This window comes from Ylistrum balloti, unplaced genomic scaffold (assembly GCF_031769215.1).
Source record: "Ylistrum balloti isolate Yb309-2 unplaced genomic scaffold, AGI_CSIRO_Ybal_v1 Utg370126, whole genome shotgun sequence".
Lineage (NCBI taxonomy): Eukaryota > Metazoa > Mollusca > Bivalvia > Pectinida > Pectinidae > Ylistrum > Ylistrum balloti.
This window is the reverse complement of record NW_026782140.1, coordinates 1,491,825-1,515,952: the sequence shown is the minus strand read 5'-3', so window position 1 is coordinate 1,515,952 and position 24,128 is coordinate 1,491,825. Positions and strand designations below refer to the sequence as shown.

Sequence of the window (24,128 nt, the reverse complement as noted above, 5' to 3'; positions counted from 1 at the left end):
TATTACACACCCTGTTACACTATGACACTGTTTCTCTAAAGCGATCCAACATTGTTTGCACTAGGGCATCCTTTTTCAGTAAGGAGATTCAACTTTGTTAACTAGGACACATTGTTTCAGCAACACTGTCTAGCATTGTAAACTAAGACATCTCATTTCAGTACCGCGGTCTATATTTGCTAACAAGAACATTTTGATCACTGCCGAAGTCGGGCTAAAAAAGACACTCTACTAAAGACGTTGTACTAAAAGATCCGACTTTATTAATTACGATAATCAGTTGCACTGATGAGGACTAAGTTTGTTTACCAGGACATCCTGTACAGCATGATTAACTAAGACATTTCCTCTCACTAACGCGGCGAAACATTGTTTTCATTAGGGCAGACTGTTCCACTAAGACTGTCCGACTTTGCTAATGACGTTGTATCACACCCGTTTCCCTAACGCGGTCTGATTTTATCAACCACAAACCCTGTTTCAGAAACACTGTGTAACTTTATTAACGAACACAAACGCGGTGAAGCTTTGTTAACTATGAGACACTCTGTTACACTAACGCGATCTCACTAGGATTAACTGGAACATTCACAGAGTTAAACTCTATTAGAAGTAAGACACCGTTTTTGACATGAAAGATGAATAGTATCTCTCTTAGTTAACTAGAAATGTATTTGCTCCTTTCACCACCGTAAATATATCTCATACCAAAACTGATACCAGAAGTATATAGGTCACTCAACTATTGAATATGCTATTTCTGTCACTCGAGTTAGTTATTTTTCAAAAAGTTACTTTAAAGAAACTCGATGGATTGACTTGTTCTATTCCCGCTGTTAGGTATGTGATTATATGACCTGTAGTGAAATGTCACAAAAATAATAATTTAAGAAATATGTGGAAATATCATAATTTATTACGAATCATAACAAGGAATCAACGGCTTTGTTATCTTTATTATATTACAAAAACAATCACAAACTAAATATTACATCGTTTAATTTCCGCGAATTTCTTAAGCGTCCTTCCGGTCAAACTTCCTTTGGCAAGCAGCCAACCAAAAGGCGTTAAATGTGTGTTGATGCGGTAGAAACATTCTTTTAACCAAAAGGCGTTAAAGGTGTGTTGGTGCGGTAGAAACATTCTTTTAACCAAAACGCGTTAAAGGTGTGTTGGTGCGGTAGAAACATTCTTTTAACCAAAAGGCGTTAAAGGTGTGTTGGTGCGGTAGAAACATTCTTTTAACCAAAAGGCGTTAAATGTGTGTTGATGCGGTAGAAACATTCTTTTAACCAAAAGGCGTTAAAGGTGTGTTGGTGCGGTAGAAACATTCTTTTAACCAAAACGCGTTAAAGGTGTGTTGGTGCGGTAGAAACATTCTTTTAACCAAAACGCGTTAAAGGTGTGTTGGTGCGGTAGAAACATTCTTTTAACCAAAACGCGTTAAAGGTGTGTTGGTGCGGTAGAAACATTCATTTGACCAAAACGCGTTAAAGGTGTGTTGATGCGGTAGAAACATTCTTTTAACCAAAACGCGTTAAAGGTGTGTTGGTGCGGTAGAAACATTCTTTTAACCAAAACGCGTTAAAGGTGTGTTGGTGCGGTGCGGTTAAAGGTGTGTTGATGCGGTAGAAACATTCTTTTAACCAAAACGCGTTAAAGGTGTGTTGGTGCGGTAGAAACATTCTTTTAACCAAAACGCGTTAAAGGTGTGTTGGTGCGGTAGAAACATTCTTTTAACCAAAACGCGTTAAAGGTGTGTTGGTGCGGTAGAAACATTCTTTTAACCAAAACGCGTTAAAGGTGTGTTGGTGCGGTAGAAACATTCTTTTAACCAAAACGCGTTAAAGGTGTGTTGGTGCGGTAGAAACATTCTTTTAACCAAAACGCGTTAAAGGTGTGTTGATGCGGTAGAAACATTCTTTTAACCAAAACGCGTTAAAGGTGTGTTGGTGCGGTAGAAACATTCTTTTAACCAAAACGCGTTAAAGGTGTGTTGATGCGGTAGAAACATTCTTTTAACCAAAACGCGTTAAAGGTGTGTTGATGCGGTATAAACATTCTTTTAACTGCGATTAATCTTATTATTGTAATTATAATAATATATATGACATTTTAAATTCAACACGACGTAAATATTTAGGCTATGTCGCAAATCTGATTTCAAATTATAACTAGTTATTGTTGATATTTTTTCTAACTCATCCTGATATAAGATAGCAATAAAACCATTTGGTACTGAATGTCTTTGTGTACTATATAACACATAAAACATCCAGGTTCAACACACAGAATATCTCTGACAAATGTCGCTACAATGCTAAGACATACAGAAACTTACATAGTAAATATATATATATATTTTATACACAGCACAGTTTTACATCTACCTAGTAATTAACGTTTATTTACACAACGCTGTACAAATTATTGTCCGTTTGAAAAGGATAACATTCATAGCAGTTACTAAGTATCATAGCACATTTTGTGTGTTAACAGAGTTGTCTATAGTGTCACACTCCGGACAGCTGTTGGCGGGACGAGAAAGGAGTTGAGCAAGCCGGGTAGAAAGGCATGGGGTTATAATGGTCGGCGAACACACAGCTGGGCGGGGCTTGATCGGCACATATCTGGTAAGAGCTGGTGGCGGAAACCATCTGATGACCTTCACTCATCAGTTGCGACAGAGTCAGCGACTGTGATTGCAGTGACGACGTCATCGGCGACGACAAGGGTGGTGACGTCATCAGCGGCGACAAGGGTGGTGATTGGGGAGGCGAGTTTTCTGCGGGGCACTGAGAGTATGGATAGAAAGCTGTTTCTGGTGGTGCTGGGTAGCCATTTCCACTCGATGATGGCAGCTGATGGGGGACATCAGCCAGCTGATCGTACATGACATGTGTCGGCGGTAGATAATGGAGACTGAAAATAAAACGAGAAGATTAAACTAAAATTGACATCAATTGTTGACTAAATCTATCATTCATTACATTATAGCAGGAAGCAACGTATATGTAACAGAACAAAATTTAGAAAGTAAGCAAAGGGCGCTAACTCCGTTTATTAACTTTATGCTGAGGGATGATTGGCACAACGTCTACATCTACTTACTTGGAAGATGGTCGTCTGTGCCACGACAGGTCGCGTCTACTAGTGATGGGGTACGTAGGTGCCGATAGAACGTGACGCCTGGACACGAACTTTGGTTGGACGATGTTACTGGGAGCGGGAGCTGTGTCCTGGTTAAAAATTTGTTTCCTCATCCACGTCACGTGACTTTCCTTAGACTGACGCTTGAACTTGGAACGTCTGTTTTGGAACCAAATCTGAAAACAGATTAAGATGGCAAATGTTTACATGTTCCTTCGTGAGAATATACTAATACGTGATGTTCGTTATACAATTATTGGGTTTTACGAACATGTCACAAGCTGGTCATGTGACACTGGTCAATATCACATGTATTATATGTTATCTAGTCCATAGGGGAAATCAAGATCAGCATCTAATAACAAAAGATTTCACAAAAAACCAACTACATCTTCGGAGTCCAAAGGTTTTACAATCGATAAGTAACTTAGCTATAATATTCACACTGGTGTAGTACACCATCACCTCACCTACAAGGGCTCGCATACAATGTATAGATATAACCCAACCCCCTCCATGACCCCTGGTCTGACTAAAGAAAATTTTCTTGAGCTATCTTGTATGCATTTCGAAAGAGGATATGTATGACCTTTAGCCCTATAACCTTGACAAATGTACTCAAGTGTTGGACATGATGATTATACTATGATGTGACTATGAACTGTTTGTCCGGAGGTTCGTAAGATATCTATTTCGAAAATGGCCATGGTTGACCTTTGACTTTAAGCTTGACCGATGGCCACCAAAATCTTATCACGTGTAGAATGTGGAATGGTGATTGGAATATGTACTCAAGTTAGGCTGACCTTCATGCGACCTTGACTGATGACCACCGTTTATATCTGGTAGTGACCGGTCGCTTGGCAGAAACACTTTGAAGATCTGCGGTGGAACAAAGTCTGTCTTTGATTCTGCTGCTACTCACTGACCATTGATAACCAGGTTTCTTTTTCACAGTTAACGTTAAGTCTTAGAAAAGGGGGGTGGGGTGGGGGCGTGGTTACAGCATTCCATTTCGTATGATACAACAAACCAATGACATGGGACATAGTAACTTACTGACACCCGGTCGAGGCTGACGTCTAATCCCAGGGCCAAGTCCTCCATGGTGGCGGTATCAGGGTAGTGGGAAATACCGAACTCCCTCTCCAGACGTTCCAACTGGAGATTAAGACAATGACTATCAGTAAATACTATCATTGTCGCCCCTCAACTAACATAAACGCCCGCCTTATCTACTTAGCACTTTAAAGAACGTATCTAAATCCTTACCTTGATACGATATCGTACACAAGAATCTTCTATCCGACACCTTCCTTATTACTGAATCTGTAATTGTCTGTTGGACATTGTATAATTGTTCCTCACTACTGAACTGTTGTCGGCTATTGTAAATTGAGTAATTCGTCCTCATTACTTATCACTGAACCTGTCATCGTTTTCTGTTCTTCTAAGTTTCTACACAATTCCCACTATACACGTGCTATTCACTAACATTTGTACATAATTCCCGCTATACACGTACTATTCACAAACATTTGTACATAATTCCCGTCATACACGTGTGATTCACTAACATTTGTACAGAATTCCCGTCATACACGTGCTATTCACTAACATTTGTACATAATTCCCGCTATACACGTGCTATTCACTAACATTTGTACATAATTCCCGCTATACACGTACTATTCACAAACATTTGTACATAATTCCCGTCATACACGTGTGATTCACTAACATTTGTACAGAATTCCCGTCATACACGTGCTATTCACTAACATTTGTACATAATTCCCGCTATACACGTGCTATTTACTAACTGTTTTATATAATTTCCGCTATACACGTGCTACTCATCAACCTTTGTAAGTAATCCCCGCTATACACGTGCTATTCACTGACATTTGTACAGAATTCCCGCTATAAAAGTGATATTCACCAACATTTGTACATACACCAACATTTGTACATAATTCCCACCATACACGTGCTATTAACGAACCTTTGTATATAATTCTCACTATACACGTGCTATTCACATGAATTAATTTGTGTGTTTTATTTGCACAATGTGTACTGACCTGTTCCGGTGTGTACTTGATCCTGTTCCTCTGCGAGCACTTCTTGTCGGACGGAGCCCCCATGGTCATATCTGTAATCAGACAATATATTATTGAACACTGTAGCTTTTTTTAACGAAAAAATTCCATGTTTGAGAATGATCAGCCAGTTCTTTTACAGAATGACGTTCCAAGGTACATGCAACAATACACATGATCGCGATTATTTCTACGGGTCAGATGTCCAGCTCGCGGCCAACGTTATCTCAATTACGCCAATCTTTCAGATCAATTAACGTGTGCATACCATGCAGACAGAAGGGTGAGAATAAGTTAACGATAGTTATTTTATTCCATTTCACATTCATAAATGTATTGTGATTGGGTAAAAGGAAATGGAGATTGAATTTATTAAACAATTAAACAATTATTGAGATAGCCTACTGCTGTCCGGCTACTGACCTGCCCCGAACAAATACTGTCATGATGTCATCAATTTTTTCGAGCTTGTATTCAATGAATTATGTCTGTATAAACTAATGTGAATGACATCCATATTTTGTGTCCCTTGATCATACCACATTTTGACCGCATACAATTTACGCTAACTAATTAAGCAAAGTAATGTCGGGTATTACATTTTGTAAATTGTGATAATCAAATTCAGTTTCCGTACCCGTTCAACTAATTACCTATAATTAAATTTAGATGATATCATTGTGTATCATGACAAAGATAACGTATATCGAACGTATGTAAAACAAATCCACTACACCACAACCCATTAGCTTCAAAATCTTCCCATGTTTCAGCTTCATTTTTCCTTTTATTTTTTTACGAAATATTGCAACGTAGTTTTTTTTTTTTTTTTTTAAACCTGAACACCTCTCAATAGGTTGTTTTTATTCGTTGCATTGAATTTTAATTGCAACAGCACCATGTGTGCTAATGACTCTACACCAACATACACGACTTCAGGAAAACAATATGAGAAATACACCTAAGGGATTACGATGGGAGTGTCTTTGTCTCAAAATGGAACATTTAAACGTCGCTATGTCCAAATTGTACAACATATTTAAATGAGTAATTAGATATGCAAATTTTACCCGATTTTCTTATCTACGCTAGATCAGATACTACCTATTATGAAAAATGTAATTAACAAGGACTAGAAAGGTTAGTTTTTAATTTACAAGTGATTACTTATGACCTTTTTCATTTTCTATTGAACATTTTTTTTATTATTATTATTGAAACGCAGTAAAATGATCAAATGAACTTGTTTATATTTAATATTATGTCACCAGCCAGTTACCAAGAATCAAAGCAAGGATGTGCTTTTGTAAGGATTATACATAAACATGGACAGTGTTAACACAAACTGAAATAGTGATTTTATACTGTAATACGGGCTATTTTAAAGAATACACAATGAATGTATACTTCGTTTGCTCAATAAAAGATCACACTTGTGTAATGTTTAATATATATATATATATATATATACTCATGGAAAATGTTAACACATACTGAAAGAGAAATTTTCTATGAAATCTTTTTTTCATTATTATTGTTTGTGTGTGTGTGTGTGTGTGTGTGTGTGTGTGTGTGTGTGTGTGTGTGTGTGTGTGTGTGTGTGTGTGTGAGGGTACGTGTGTAAGGGTGCGTGTGTGTGTGTTTGTGTATGTGTGTGTGTGGTGCGTGTGTGAGGGTGCGAGGGAGAGTGCGTGTATGTGTTTTAGTGTGAGAAAAAGAAGTCGTGAGGGAATGGAGTGGAGAGCAACCAAACATTGTTGATGTCGAAAAAGAGAGAAGAATGGATGGGAGACAGGACTATCAAGAAGTGGGGAGGTACTGACAGAGGGAGGGGACCCTTAAAATGGGGAGAGGAACCTTAAGGTGGGAAAGGGATCAGTCAAGGTGGGAGAGAGGACAATAAAGGTGGGAGAGAGGATAATAAAGGTGGGAGAGAGGACAATCAAAGGTGGAAGAGAGGACAATCAAGGTGGGAGAGAGGACAATCAAGGTGGGAGAGAGGTGGGAGAGGACAATCAAGGTGGGAGAGAGGACAATCAAGGTGGGAGAGAGGTGGGAGAGGACAATCAAGGTGGGAGAGAGATGAGAGAGAACAGTCAAGATGGGAGATAAGTCAGTCAATGAAAATTTGAGACATTATCTACATCAGAGTTATGAGAGAGAGAGAGAGAGAGAGAGAGAGAGAGAGAGAGAGAGAGAGAGAGAGAGAGAGAGAGAGAGAGAGGTCAATCTACGTGAGAGAGATAGGGATAGGAGTGGTCGATGTACATGAGGGAGATTCGAGAGCGTGCGGACAATTAATATTGATGAGGTGGTTCGGGAGACAGTGGGCAGGCACTCAAGATGGAGACGTGCGGATAATCTACATAAAGGAGATAAGGGAGAGTGTGGACAATCAGAATGGAGTGGAAAAGGGTTGGTTAAAGAGAGGAAAAACAGGATGGGGGAATCTGGGAGAAAGTAGGAAATCTACGTTAAGGAGATTCGGGAGAGAGCAAAGAATTTACACCAGATATATTCGGGAGAGAGTGTCTGAAAAAAAACCCAGACAAGCCTTGGTACTAAGTAAGCTAACGTGATTTTGTATTTATGGTTGTTAAATAAATATTTTAGGGTATAACAGATAACTCTGTTAATTACTTTCCGTCATTATATAGAATGGAAATATTCCGTCAATAAGTTTTTTTTTAATTTTGTTCGTTCATTGGTCATCTTATTGTTAAAAATGATATTTGATTCTCAGTCACCAAGGGTACGAATTACAGAGCACTATCGCGTTAGTATTAAGTGTATCCACGCGAGGCACTAACCTTCAGGCTGTGACAGTTTAATCTTTTTGTGCTACTCTACAACACTTATCTGTAGATCTCTAAAATTTGAGTTATTTTGTTGTTTTATCCTTTCAAAGGACGACGTGTAACATATATCATTTGAGGCATGACATAATTCTAAATAACATGTTTTAGTTTATAATTATGTAAGGTTTAACACGAGTCCCTAGGGTTCTAACTGTCACTACAGTACAACTGCTGTAATGTTTAACACGAGGCCCTAGGGTCCTAACTCTCACTACAGTACAACTGTTGTAAGGTTTAACACGAGGCCCTAGGGTTCTGTCACTACAGTCCAACTGCGGTAAGGTTTAACACGAGGCCCTAGGGTTCTGTCACTACAGAACGACTGTTGTAAGGTTTAACACGAGGCCCTAGGGTTCTGTCACTACAGTACGACTGTTGTAAGGTTTAACACGAGGCCCTAGGGTTCTGTCACTACAGTACGACTGTTGTAAGGTTTAACACGAGGCCCTAGGGTTCTGTCACTACAGTACGACTGTTGTAAGGTTTAACACGAGGCCCTAGGGTTCTGTCACTACAGTACGACTGTTGTAAGGTTTAACACGAGGCCCTAGGGTTCTGTCACTACAGTACGACTGTTGTAAGGTTTAACACGAGGCCCTAGGGTTCTGTCACTACAGTACAGCTGTTGTAAGGTTTAACACGAAGCCCTAGGGTTCTGTCACTACAGTACGACTGTTGTAAGGTTTAACACGAGGCCCTAGGGTTCTGTCACTACAGTACGACTGTTGTAAGGTTTAACACGAGGCCCTAGGGTTCTGTCACTACAGTACGACTGTTGTAAGGTTTAACACGAGGCCCTAGGGTTCTAACTGTCAATACAATACAACTGTTGTAAGGTTTAACACGAGGCCCTAGGGTTCTAACTGTCAATACAATACAACTGTTGTAAGGTTTAACACGAGGCCCTAGGGTTCTAACTGTCAATACAATACAACTGTTGTAAGGTTTAACACGAGGCCCTAGGGTTCTGTCACTACAGTACAGCTGTTGTAAGGTTTAACACGAGGCCCTAGGGTTCTGTCACTACAGTACAGCTGTTGTAAGGTTTAACACGAGGCCCTAGGGTTCTGTCACTACAGTACAAGGTTTAACACGAGGCCCTAGGGTTCTGTCACTACAACAGTGTGTTGTAAGGTTTAACACGAGGCCCTAGGGTTCTGTCACTACAGTACGACTGTTGTAAGGTTTAACACGAGGCCCTAGGGTTCTAACTGTCAATACAATACAACTGTTGTAAGGTTTAACACGAGGCCCTAGGGTTCTGTCACTACAGTACAACTGCTGTAAGTAATGTAAAAGATGTACAACATACACTGTCGTCCCTTGTTGATACTTCTGTCTGAATTGTGAATTAAACAAATTTTGACAAAAACTTATTTAAACAATCGTAAACATTACCCCCCCAACCCCCCTACCACAGGGACAAATGTGCCATAAAACTCACAACGTTTGTAAACTTCCATCCATAAAATGTACTGGATTCTACTCTATAGGGTTCTTTAGAGACTTAAGGTAGGTTTTGATTTACAATAGGAATATGGTAAACTTATGGTAGATTTTGATTTACAATAGGAATATGGTAAACTTATGGTAGATTTTGATTTACAATAGGAATATGGTAAACTTCAGGTAGATTTAAGGTAGATTTTGAATTAGAAAGCATGAATATTCAAGTCGGTATGAATATTGATATCTAGATTTAAATATCTCATGAATATGCTACATCTAATTAACCTCCACAGTATCCTGTGAATATATATTACTCTTAGATATTACCACGGACTTAAATACATACAAGTCCGTGATATTACATTGCTAAATATCCATGCATGTCATCCTCTCAGAAACATATTTTACAGGAGAAATAATGAAGATTCGTTATGCTTAATTCTTTTTAGACACACATTTGTATGTAATAACTTAATCAACTGTTAAGTCTGTTTTCTCCCGTTTGCATGTCAAATACAGAATCCGAAGAAAGCGTTTTATATAACAACACGTTCTTGTCACCCATTTCGTACCACATGCTAAAAAATGCCGAAATTTCGATCACACGTCGTGTCAGTCAAGCGTCTTCACTAAATGTTGTCTTTTCTCTTTGTACATTGTACTGTGTAGCTGTTCATGGAATGTCCGATATTTTCTACGAATTGAAATAGCATTTATTATAATGTACCACAAACAAAAACTGTATACTTTTTCAGTACTTATATATAAAAAATACTTATGTTATCTAAAAAAAATATGTAATTTTTCTCTCCCGTATACCTATTTCATCGATAAATGTCTATATTCCTTGTGCGACTTAATGTAGAAAATAAAATCATATGGCCTTTTATAAGAAATTATTTCTAGTGAACAAAAATCAATAAATAATAATATCACATATTGCGAATTGGGTAAGTTCTCCTGTGAACTCAGATTAAAACATTGGTTTAAAGCTGTACGCAGTGAGAATTGTTTCCATGTGTTATATATCAGTGTGGTAACTTTAACTATAAGGAATGATTTAAATAATCTAATATTTGAAAATGTATGGTTGAATCCGTGCATTGTTAAAAAAAAGATTAACTTTGTTCAAGAGAAACGCCTATCCGAGCCTCTCTAGATACATCAAGTAATTTTTTTTTCTATATAAACATATTTAGGTACAAAACTGCTCTCTTCAATTCTATCTAAGTATATACTTATTGCTTCGCCAGATTTTGTACTTCTCAATTAAGAACCCATTAGTTACTTTTAAAAGATAATAATTATCTATATATCATGCTATTGTGTATTGTACTCAAAGGGCCAGTGGCATTTTATGAATATTGAAATCTTAATAGCAATTCACTATATAACTAAGTCTGTGAAAATCATTAGGAAACCTGACGTTTTAGCTGTAAAGTTAGGAAATATTTACCGTATATAGAAAGCCCTTGTTCTATCGACTTTTAATTGGTTAAGTTTAATTAGTTTATTAATTAATGAAAAAGAAGCAACATTTGACTCACCTAACAGTGATTGTGGTGTAATATTCCTGGAAAAACAGGCGAATTTCTGCGACAACCTGCCGGTATGATGGTTTCGCCAGTAATGGTAAAGTGTGATGACTGCGTTCAGGTTTTCTTCGTGTTGCATTTCAGCAATTAATTAGATAGAAACAACTCCATTTTACCATAACATACCTTCTTTTTCATGTTTACCGCGTGTATACGTAACTGTGGGTAGGCTTCCTAAACAGGTAGGTCGAGTGATAACTGTTAACACATAAGCCAAATATACAGAGGAAATGACCTCTAAAACAACAAAATAGAGGTCACAAGTCATTAACGAGATACCTGTTAGGGGAATCATCTAAAGACGCCGCCCTGCCCCTCCTCCCTGTTGTTGTCTTAGGGAACTCGCCTTATTCCAACAGGCGGATTATCTCAGGTCTCTGATGTTTCCGATCAGATAGACACATAAACGAGCCAAATCGCTTACAGTTTTATTTATAATATGCATCCCAAATATGTTTCAGACACAAAAAATTCCAGTTTTGATATTCATGAATGTTTATTCAAAAACCCGTTTTTTGTGTATGGATCAGCAATAACATATTACACTGTAGTTATATTTAAGTGGAGTACTTGTCTATGAACTGAATGTTAAATACAATAATCATAAAGTATGGGGAAAAGACACTTTGTTTATATATATTTTGTATACATGTTTAGTATACAACAATGCTATTTAAGAACGGGTATGGAGAAGATTAATACACACTATGCCTGTTATGTATTCCAAATATATATATATCTTTTTCAGGATCAGACGCCGCCATTTCGAATAGGCAGCTTCACATTGTACGTTGCTATCTTGTAAGAACTGCTTACAAAATTACTTTATATTACAAATGAGAGAAAACCAGAAATGGTACAAGGCAATTATTTGACGGAAAACAAACTTATTCAACATTCGCTACATTTGTATCAGTACAGGAAAATCGGCGAATTTCAATGGAGTGTCTAGAAGTCACCGGTTTGGTTGGTCGGTCAAATTTACCAGCTATATCACTAGTGAAAAGAGAAGATCGTCACTGCACTGGTGTGCTTTCGTCAAACTTGTAAATTCCTATATTTCACTGGCAAAATATAATAAATGTATACAAAGTAGGTTTCTCACTTTAGTATGCCACCACGCTGCTTAAGAGAGTATCCCCTATAATTAAATGATATCCATACGTTAATTTCAATACTAATTACTTAATCTCTATAGATCACGGTATTGAGTTTTTTCATCATGAAATATTTAGTCCATGTTGGAGATAATTTTCTATTCGTCCATCTTGCAATAAGACAAACCATCGTGTTCATAAGCCCTGGACTCGTGTTAAATGTAGACATTTTTACAACTTGTATCGACACAATTTATTTTCATTTAATTCCGAAAGTCATACCAACAGGACTTGGCTATGTCTTGTGGGATTCCAATGTAAGTATAAACGCTGTGAAAGGCTGGTTTAATATAAGTAACTGAGATCAGAAGGTGACCATATATGTAAATATGTTACGTAGAACATTTGAACACCGGTGACTTTTTGCAAATAGTGGGGATGACTTTAATATGTCATCAAATTTTCCAGACTACGATAATTTACAGGTATATGATGAATTGTATTATCTAATTACGAATACTGAACAAAACAATGTATTAAAAGTTGCCAAATTAGGTAACTCTCCCGTCATCGTTAACATTCTTAACGATTTTTTTTTATAAACATAAGGAGAGATCGCGCCAGTCTTTCACAATTGTTTAATATTATCTTTGATATGGGCGTCTTTCCCTCGGTCTGGTCAAGGAGTATTGTTTTCTCTTTGTTCGAATAAGGTGAGGCCAATAATCCAAATAATTACAGAGGAATCACTTTGGTAAGTTGTTTTAATAATAGACTACTAGAATGGTCACATTGCAATTTTTTTCCACAAAGTCTATCCAAGATGCTTATCTTAAAACTTATATCGAAATTACGACTTTCATCCCATCTGTATAGAAGAAGGTCGTTATCGTGGTATTCCAAGGCAGAATATGTTATGTCGGTTTTGTAATCGAAATCAGGTAGAAGATGAGTCACATTTTGTTCTGATCTGTCCAATATATGTAGATATTCGTAAAAAGTTCATTAAAAAGAATTATTGGAACCGTCCATCTTCATATGAACTTGTCCAGCTGCTATCTGTATACGTAACAGAAAGGAACTTTGTACCTTAGGAAATTACCTGCAATCGAGTTTATTTGTCTACAACATTATATTTATTGTTGCCTTTAACCTCTGACTACACCACTCTATACATGTTGTTACCGTCCATCCCCTGACTACACCACTCTATACATATTGTTGCCTTTAACCTCTGACTACACCACTCTATACATATGTATGCTCTGTTCGAGCATTTATTTGATAATGTTGATAGTAAATGTTGTCACTTTATGGTTCTATTCTAGCCTATGTATTCTTATGTAAAGTCAATGTACACCTATATTAAGTAACTATACAAGAGCTGTCCATCTTCCGGTCAGTTATCTATCCTGTACATGATAAGGACAGATTATTTACACTAACTAAATACGACCTACACGATTATGCTTTATATATGTTGAAACAACGTCTTTGTGTTTCATATTACTTACGTATCAATTATGTGTTGTTATGAATGCTTATGAGCAGTAAGACTTCAAGTTAAATAAACAATGAACTTCGTCAGGGACGTATAATTTCTGTATCGTACTTTCCTGATGTAATATTTGAAAACTAGAGTGAATTAATGAACTACATTTTACGTTATGAAAATAGAAGATACAAACGTTATTTGGCTTCAGGTGTACTTGTATCAGCTGAAGTGATGTATCAAAACGTGATACTCCGTTTATTATCATGTATATCACACCAGGGTCACCCTGACGTAATATCTGGTGTATCATAACGTGATACTCCGTTTATTATCATGTACATCTCACCAGGATCACCCTGACGCAATATCTGGTGTATCATAACGTGATACTCCGTTTATTATCATGTACATTACACCAGGGTCACCCTGACGTAATATTTGACGTATCGTAATGCGGTACATTTATCATGATGTAAATTAATCATACCATTGAAATTTGTAATCCTGACCATAATGTGATACTCGTTTTATTATGACGCGCATTTATCATATATATGTTATACACATAAATCCTTGTTAACATGACATATATAACACCTGGTATATATGACATGTCATACATAACACCTGGTACATATGACATACATAACACCTGATATATATGACATACATAACATCTGGTATATATGACATACATAACACCTTGTATATATGACACATAACATCTGGTATATATGACATACATAACACCTGGTATATATGACATACATAACATCTGGTATATATGACATACATAACACCTGGTATATATGACATACATAACATCTGGTATATATGACATACATAACACCTGGTATATATGACATACATAACATCTGGTATATATGACATATAATATGCCTGGTTTATTTTATACAGGAATATGGACTACACACATTTATCACAGAGTAACAACAACACCACTTGTAACAATGATGATATTTTATTGAAGTCTATTTTAATCTCCATCTTCAAACACATTTTTAAGAATTTATCTACTGTATCTCTGATCTCCTTGATCTGGAATATTTACAACTGTTCATTCAGTCACAGTCTCAGGTGAGCTTAAACTTCCTTGATCTGTGATAATGTAAATAAAGTTGTACATTCCCAGCACAAACACCCAGTAAATATCCACCAAGGTTTCCTAGTACACATGTTATTGGCCACACCTGTAAAAAATATCTGTATATTATTACATTTCTTTTGCTGTAACGTAACATACATCAAAGGCTATTCCAAAGTAACTTCATTTTCTCCATGTACAAGGATGTAACAACGCCGGAAAACTTTTAAAAAACAATAAAAACAAAAGACCCTAGAGGGACCTTGGTGCCCAACATTGTTCTATCTTCATGTTCTTTAAGAGCTGGAGTTTTTCTCTCTACTCTTCTCTTATTTACTCTTAATTATATGAAATATAACAGCAATAATAATCATTTACGGTCAAATTAAAAAATGGTCACCTTTAAGTATTTTGTTTTTTTTCCAGTCGTTCCCAAAGTGAAAAGGGCACAAGGGATCTGAGGTAACCTACTTAAAAATTTTGAGACATCCATCTTGTACTTTTCAAGAAACAGTGATAAAAAACTTTGATTGTCCAAATTCTTGAAGGTCATCTATCAGTGATCTTGCTTTTTCTGGTACATTTAAATTGAAAGGACAAAACTGATGACCAAAAGAAACCTACATACATGCATGAAATTTGAGTACTTCCAAAGAAATAGCTATAACAAACTTTCATTGTCAATCCAAGATGGCTGTCTGTCATCCATTTGGTTTTCTGATCAATCCCAAAATCAAAAACGGTATAACTAGGGACAAAAAGGGAATCTACATATGGAATTTGAGAATGACCCCTCTCCAGTACTTCCACAGAAAAAATGACTACAAACTATTACTATCAAAATCCATGATGGCTGCCTGTTGGCCATGTTGTTTTTCAGATCAGTCCAAAATTGGGATAATGCACAACTAGGGATCAACGGGAATCTATGTATGAAACTAGAAAAAGTACCATCAAGTACATCTCATGCACAATAAAGATTACAAGAATTTTTAATGGACAAATGGATGAGATATGAACCAGGAGCACGTGGTGATTAGAATAGGTCACCTTCTGATCTGCTGGTGGGATAAAAATGGTTTCCATATTCAGGTCAAAAAGATATCTCCGATAACTGTTGTAAAGATACTGATGGTTACTGTAAAAACATACCACTGATTAGTGTTATTGTAAAGATACCACTGATAACCATTGGTATAATGTAACAGCTATAGTAAAATGGGGATCTGATGCAGCCTCGACCGGAGGCGAAACTAGTCGACAATAAAGTCTAACTAGAGCTGCTAAACCAGCGACACTTGAGTTTTGTTGTACCCTTACTTATAGTAAAAAATACCATTGATGACAGTTACTAAACAGAATCCATGATATTACCAATCTGTCTGGTTCTTACCTGCCAGGGTCTGTCCCAGTCTAGAGGAATGGGCAAGGCTCCCAGCCATGCACCCAGAACACTTCCTATGGAGGAATAGTAGAGGATTGACTCAGCACCTACATCAGGACTGAAAAAGACGGTGAACCCATTGTCACACAGCGTATATGACTATTGTTATCCTTTTGTTCTGATTTTGATACCCAATATGTTTACCAATGTTTACACTGATTCAGTAATTTTGTTCATTCTCATCGATATGTAGAAGAAATTACAAACATTTACCAATTTTGAGCATACACTCTAACCCAGGTTGAGAAGTTTATCCCCAGCACACACAGGCTTGGTAGTACAGTAGTAGTTGTAAGCAGCAGGGCAAAGTGGAATGTTTCCGCTACAGAACTGTAACACAGATAAACAGTGTTTACACATAAATATCATTGAGTAAATTTCTCTGCTACAGATCGAACACCAATACTCTTACCAAACATTTTCCACTAAATGAGTTACATCTTTTGACTTAAATAAAACAGTACTGCATTATCATATGAATGATCATCCAATTTGCATTATCTCCAGTAAGATTAAGCATGAATGTAACATATCAAAGCGAAGATGACCATCTCCAGTTTAGCCATTTTCAAGCCATTACATGACATTACTTCTATCATACTTAATTACTGAATGTCAAAAATGTGCTTACGTAATAAATGGAGCACCAAACAGGACAGCTATGCAGTGGAAGTTGACAGACCCAAGAATGAGAACACCACACACCTTTAGTATATTTCTAACCTAAAACAAATTTCATGCATGATAAATGCAGAATCTTGCTCGATTTATTTGGAGATTAGTACATTTGTATATGAAATAGTAGGAGCCTATAGGATTTGATATGCTAATCAGATCAGTTAGTTTCTTGTCTCCATGGTATATCGTTAATCTCTATATAAAGGACAGCTGTCATGACATGCCTCTCAATACACTTATGCCTTAGTAGCTGTCTTTATAGACAGGTCTGACTACAATTGATTGCCTGTGACATGATCACTCTTCCCCGGGATGTAGTTTATAATCAGAATTAACAGCGATTAATGATAGAGGATGTCGATCTGATCTGATCCTACTACAACGTCGACACCTGTGTCCAGTGGTGCATATTTAGCTTGATAATCCCCTGACATTAGACATTTTAACAGACGTGGCAAACACCCTTTAGTCCAAACGTCAAACTAGTGTGGTGACGAGAAGAAACTTGCGTTCGTTCTTTTTTTTCCATAGCAAATTTTCAGCTTTCTCCAATGAAAATTAAAGATAACTCTGAAGAACATGCATGCAGTTGATGTCAAAATGACTTACTTTAAATACAACGGGTTTAAGCTGTGCATACTTTGGTACTGCAATTGCATTCACAACTATTTGAAATACAGTTAAAAAAACAATGAAGAACTCCACAGCAGTTAGACATTCATTTATAACGTCAAAAGGTAAATTTGTATTCATGGGAATATAAACAATTAAAGTTATTATTATAACAAGACACAAATGCGCTCTAATCAGTAGGTTAAACGTGTCTTTGTTCGGAAGCCGCAAGTTTATGGACGTCGACATCTTGTATTGTGTTTATCCCCTCCACACAGGAAAGAGCGATTTTTCTGACGCGTTGATTACGTCACTTCCGGAGTCGAAACGTGTCAAAACAAAACCATGCTTACGCGTCATGACGCAGCTTGCATCCTTGTTCCCATTTGTGTTGTTAAAAAGAAACTATACAGCGATATGAGCCATAGGATTATATTAACTGATTTGAACCATCTTTTAGATGCAATATTACCATAACTCCATCAAAACATCATAGCAAGTAAGGTAAGTACACAAAAGCTGCCACGCCCCCATTTTGACAGTTAACGGGAAAACCTTATGGTGTGCGTTATAAATAAAACACTTGTTACATCAAGAACAAATATACAAGAACTTTCGTATTCGCCGTAGTCAGAACAATTTTTGATAACAAACACCGGACACGTTTTCCTGTTCAGGTACATGCATTTATGAGCAAGACGTTGACATTTCGACGGACAGATGTCTGGTGTAGGTTTCAGATGAAAATCGAGGTATCTTTTTCCTGCTTGGACCGATTAAACACATATCAAATATAGTGTCTGTTAAAAAATTGTTAAGGGCATGTTTACCATTTATCGTCTCATATATACATATATATTTTTACAATAGTACACGTATGCGGGAGTGTTGAATGTTATGAGCCTGGCATTGTGTCGTTATTGCAATTATATTTTAGGTTACAGAATGAGAGACCTACCTCCCGAGCTCCTGATACAGATCTTTCAGTACCTGAATGCAGTTGATCTGTGCAATGCAGGTGCCGTGTGTAAGTACTGGAGTTCTATCAGCACATCTGAGCCTCTTTGGAGGAGACTGTGTGGCACACTTGAAATGAAGTCGGATCTCATTCAGAATGACCGGGCACTTGGGTACTCTTGGAAGGTAAGACTACACATTACAGGTGTATTCACATTTCAGTTAGCTTTCAGACCATTTGTAATAGTATCAACAGCTGTTCTGTTTTAAACTGTTATTGTAAACAAACCATGTTACTTAGTGTCTTGTGTGTCTTTACCATCTTGTATTTTGTGTTGTCTCTACCTCTTACATATTGTGTTGTCTTTACCATCTGATGTTATGTGTTGTCACAACAATCTTCCATTGTTATCTTGTCTCTGCCAACTTGCACTGTGTATTTTTCTCTTACATTTTACAATGATCTTACAATGTGTCTGTCTCTACCATCTTACAATATGCCTGTCTCTACCATCTTACAATGTGTCTGTCTCTACCATCTTACAATATGCCTGTCTCTACCATCTTACAATGTGTCTGTCTCTACCATCTTACAATATGCCTGTCTCTCCCAACTTACAATGTGTCTGTCTCTACCATCTTACAATCCTGTCTCTACTATCTTACAATGTGCCTGTCTCTACCATCTTACAATATGCCTGTCTCTACCATCTTACAATGTGTCTGACTCTACTATCTTACAATGTGCCTGTCTCTACCATCTTACAATATGCCTGTCTCTACCATCTTACAATGTGTCTGACTCTACTATCTTACAATATGCCTGTCTCTACCATCTTAAAATGTGTCTGTCTCTACCATATTGCAATGTGTCTGTCTCTACCATCTTACAATATGCCTGTCTCTACCATCTTACAATGTGTCTGACTCTACTATCTTACAATATGCCTGTCTCTACCATCATACAATGTGTCTGTCTCTACCATCTTACCATGTGTCTGACTCTACCATCTTACAATATGCCTGTCTCTCCCAACTTACAATGTGTCTGACTCTACCATCTTACAATGTGTCTGACTGTACCATCTTACAATGTGTCTGTCTCTACCATCTTACAATGTGTCTGACTCTACCATCTTACAATATGCCTGTCTCTACCATCTTACAATGTGTCTGTCTCTACCATCTTACAATGTGTCTTGTCTCTACCATCTTACAATATGTCTTGTCTCTACCATCTTACAATGTGTCTTGTCTCTACCATCTTACAATGTGTCTTGTCTCTACCATCTTACAATATGTCTTGTTTCTACCATCTTACAATATGCCTGTCTCTACCATCTTACAATATGCCTGTCTCTACCATCTTACAATGTGTCTGTCTCTACCATCTTACCATGTGTCTGACTCTACCATCTTACAATATGCCTGTCTCTCCCAACTTACGTGTCTGTCTCTACCATCTGACAACGTGTCTTGTTTCTACAATCTTACAATGTGCCTTGTCTCTATGGTCTATTGTCTTATATCATATCTTGGTTCTTGACATAAGATTATTTTAATCTAAAATGAAGAAACATTTCATGCTATGGTTTGGAATTCCAGTAACTCTGTCAGTAATTCTCTCCCATCAATCTGACTTGTTTCAGGAAGTATATATGATGAACCATGGCAGTCAGGGTACAAGGCGACAGTGGTTAAGAGGCTGTCATAGCAACTTCACTTCCTACCAACAACTGCCTAAACAGATCATGTGTACCATGGATGTGGAGGGATGGGGGCAAATCTTTGAAATGGAATTAGAGAGATAATTTTCTGAAATTAGACCATTGTAGTGTTGTTCTGAAGTGTTTGAAGTGCTGACTTTAGTTTTCATTGCAGAATTTTAGTTTTAGGTTGAATCTTGTATGTTGTATTCTGTATTTTGTTTCTGAAATTATGTTTTTGAAAACATAGATGACAAGATCATTTGTTTGTTATTTATATTTCCTAATGTCAAAAAGTCATTTTATGTTATGAGAAACATCTCTTAAGATCCTCAATTTTATTGTGAATGTAAAATATGTATTGGTACCTATATATACATATCAATGTTGTTGTACATGTCATGTATTCTTAAAGCAGATTTTAATATATAATTTAAGTATCATCATTATTACAGGAGTTATGTTTATAAAAATAATCTAGTCAGGAATGTGAGTGATAATGTATGTGATCACGATGTTTGTCCATGAGAAAGATTATTTGATATATTAGGGAGGGGGGTAAGTGTATCCATGTGAGTAATAATGTGTGCCTATGTTAGTAACAATGTGTGCCTATGTGAGTAACAATGTGTGCCTATGTGAGTGACAAGGTATGTTGATGAGAATTGGTGTACCTATGTGAGTAACAATGTGTACCTATGTGAGTGACAAGGTATGTTAATGAGAATTGGTGTACCTATGTGAGTAACAATGTGTACATATGTGAGTGACAAGGTATGTTAATGAGAATTGGTGTACCTATGTGAGTAACAATGTGTGCCTATGTGAGTGACAAGGTATGTTAATGAGAATTGGTGTACCTATGTGAGTAACAATGTGTACCTATGTGAGTGACAAGGTATGTTAATGAGAATTGGTGTACCTATGTGAGTAACAATGTGTGCCTATGTGAGTGACAAGGTATGTTGATGAGAATTGGTGTACTTATGTGAGTAACAATGTGTGCCTATGTGAGTGACAAGGTATGTTAATGAGAATTGGTGTACCTATGTGAGTAACAATGTGTGCCTATGTGAGTGACAAGGTATGTTGATGAGAATTGGTGTACCTATGTGAGTAACAATGTTTACCTATGTGAGTGACAAGGTATGTTAATGAGAATTGGTGTACCTATGTGAGTAACAATGTGTACCTATGTGAGTAACAATGTGTACCTATGTGAGTGACAAGGTATGTTAATGAGAATTGGTGTACCTATGTGAGTAACAATGTGTGCCTATGTGAGTGACAAGGTATGTTAATGAGAATTGGTGTACCTATGTGAGTAACAATGTGTGCCTATGTGAGTGACAAGGTATGTTAATGAGAATTGGTGTACCTATGTGAGTAACAATGTGTACCTATGTGAGTGACAAGGTATGTTAATGAGAATTGGTGTACCTATGTGAGTAACAAAGTGACAAGGTATGTTAATGAGAATTGGTGTACCTATGTGAGTAACAATGTGTACCTATGTGAGTGACAAGGTATGTTAATGAGAATTGGTGTACCTATGTGAGTAACAATGTGTACCTATGTGAGTGACAAGGTATGTTAATGAGAATTGGTGTACCTATGTGAGTAACAATGTGTACCTATGTGAGTGACAAGGTATGTTAATGAGAATTGGTGTACCTATGTGAGTAACAATGTGTACCTATGTGAGTGACAAGGTATGTTAATGAGACAATGTGTACCTATGTGAGTGACAAGGTATGTTAATGAGAATTGGTGTACCTATGTGAGTAACAATGTGTACCTATGTGAGTGACAAAGTATGTTAATGAGACTTGGTGTACCTATGTGAGTAACAATGTGTACCTATGTGAGTGACAAGGTATGTTAATGAGAATTGGTGTACCTATGTGAGTAACAATGTGTACCTATGTGAGTAACAATGTGTACCTATGTGAGTGACAAGGTATGTTAATGAGAATTGGTGTACCTATGTGAGTAACAATGTGTACCTATGTGAGTGACAAAGTATGTTAATGAGACTTGGTGTACCTATGTGAGTAACAATGTGTACCTATGTGAGTGACAAGGTATGTTAATGAGACTTGGTGTACCTATGTGAGTAACAATGTGTACCTATGTGAGTGACAAGGTATGTTAATGAGAATTGGTGTACCTATGTGAGTAACAATGTGTACCTATGTGAGTGACAAGGTATGTTAATGAGAATTGGTGTACCTATGTGAGTAACAATGTGTGCCTATGTTAGTAACAATGTGTGCCTATGTGAGTAACAATGTGTGCCTATGTGAGTGACAAGGTATGTTGATGAGAATTGGTGTACCTATATGAGTAACAATGTGTGCCTATGTGAGTAACAATGTGTGCCTATGTGAGTGACAAGGTATGTTAATGAGAACTGGTGGACCTATGTGAGTAACAATGTGTACCTATGTGAGTGACAAGGTATGTTAATGAGACTTGGTGTACCTATGTGAGTAACAATGTGTACCTATGTGAGTGACAAGGTATGTTAATGAGAATTGGTGTACCTATGTGAGTAACAATGTGTACCTATGTGAGTGACAAGGTATGTTAATGAGAATTGGTGTACCTATGTGAGTAACAATGTGTACCTATGTGAGTGACAAGGTATGTTAATGAGAATTGGTGTACCTATGTGAGTAACAATGTGTACCTATGTGAGTGACAAGGTATGTTAATGAGACTTGGTGTACCTATGTGAGTAACAATGTGTACCTATGTGAGTGACAAGGTATGTTAATGAGAATTGGTGTACCTATGTGAGTAACAATGTGTACCTATGTGAGTGACAAGGTATGTTAATGAGAATTGGTGTACCTATGTGAGTAACAATGTGTACCTATGTGAGTGACAAAGTATGTTAATGAGACTTGGTGTACCTATGTGAGTAACAATGTGTACCTATGTGAGTGACAAGGTATGTTGATGAGAATTGGTGTACCTATGTGAGTAACAATGTGTACCTATGTGAGTGACAAGGTATGTTGATGAGAATTGGTGTACCTATGTGAGTAACAATGTGTGCCTATGTGAGTAACAATGTGTGCCTATGTGAGTAACAATGTGTACCTATGTGAGTGACAAGGTATGTTGATGAGAATTGGTGTACCTATGTGAGTAACAATGTGTGCCTATGTGAGAAATGTTCGTTTTACTCTCAGTACCTGTCAGTATGGATACAGAAAGGATTGATGCATACCTGTCAGTATGGATACAGTAAGGATTGATGTGTACCTGTTGGATGTAACAAGTGTTTGATAGGTTTTATACTCATTTTTTATACAAGTAACATTGTTTGATGCTCATCAATGGCTGTGCTTTACTTGCAAATATAAATATACAAAATATTGTAATATGTGGTCCAATAGTAGATATAGAAACGGTGTGCTCTGGATTTCCCCGAGATTGGATATTCAGTCACTATAACAATATTTCATGGCCTAAATTTCATTATTTGAAAAGAGTCCATAATAAAAAAGTGAAAAAATGAAATAAGATTTTGATAATTTTGGCTTGAAAAAGTAGTTTTAGAGGCCATAGATTTGGTCTAAATCACCCCTTCATGTACATCACTGTCATCAGTTGCAACAAAAACTGCAGACATAGAAACTGGTTTTTTTCCTGATTTTCTGATGGCAGTCCTGTATGAATAGTTTTATTAGAAACTCAGCTATATATCAGAACTGCAGAAATATCTCCAAAAAGAACAAAAAGTAATCAATAAAAACATCAGAAACAAAAATACCAGAAATAACATATTATCTGGTGGACCAAGCACAACACATCTGGCAGACAAAAAACAACCGATTATCTATAGGACTAAGGAACAGTACCTGGAGCA

General features: G+C 36.9%; 3 protein-coding genes across 3 annotated transcripts; 1 reads left to right on the top strand and 2 right to left on the bottom strand.

Annotated features, from left to right (window-relative positions):
* Nucleotides 1-2,513: 2,513 nt before the first annotated feature.
* Nucleotides 2,514-5,303, bottom strand: LOC132550505 (paired box protein Pax-6-like). Its single transcript, XM_060214575.1, has 4 exons — nucleotides 5,235-5,303; nucleotides 4,210-4,311; nucleotides 3,112-3,326; nucleotides 2,514-2,922 (listed from the first exon to the last, which is right to left on the bottom strand). The coding sequence occupies exons 1-4, from the start codon at nucleotides 5,301-5,303 to the stop codon at nucleotides 2,514-2,516; spliced, it is 795 nt and encodes a 264-aa protein (XP_060070558.1).
* A 9,439-nt stretch (nucleotides 5,304-14,742) lies between these two features.
* LOC132550536 (phosphatidylinositol-glycan biosynthesis class F protein-like) lies at nucleotides 14,743-17,834 on the bottom strand. Its single transcript, XM_060214629.1, has 5 exons — nucleotides 17,583-17,834; nucleotides 16,927-17,018; nucleotides 16,509-16,625; nucleotides 16,245-16,353; nucleotides 14,743-14,957 (listed from the first exon to the last, which is right to left on the bottom strand). The coding sequence occupies exons 1-5, from the start codon at nucleotides 17,832-17,834 to the stop codon at nucleotides 14,841-14,843; spliced, it is 687 nt and encodes a 228-aa protein (XP_060070612.1). The 3' UTR covers nucleotides 14,743-14,840.
* A 105-nt stretch (nucleotides 17,835-17,939) lies between these two features.
* LOC132550511 (F-box only protein 48-like) lies at nucleotides 17,940-21,010 on the top strand. Its single transcript, XM_060214581.1, has 3 exons — nucleotides 17,940-18,089; nucleotides 18,523-18,728; nucleotides 20,192-21,010. Exons 2-3 carry the CDS (start codon nucleotides 18,531-18,533, stop codon nucleotides 20,351-20,353), a joined length of 360 nt encoding a protein of 119 aa, XP_060070564.1. The 5' UTR covers nucleotides 17,940-18,089; nucleotides 18,523-18,530; the 3' UTR covers nucleotides 20,354-21,010.
* Nucleotides 21,011-24,128: the final 3,118 nt, after the last annotated feature.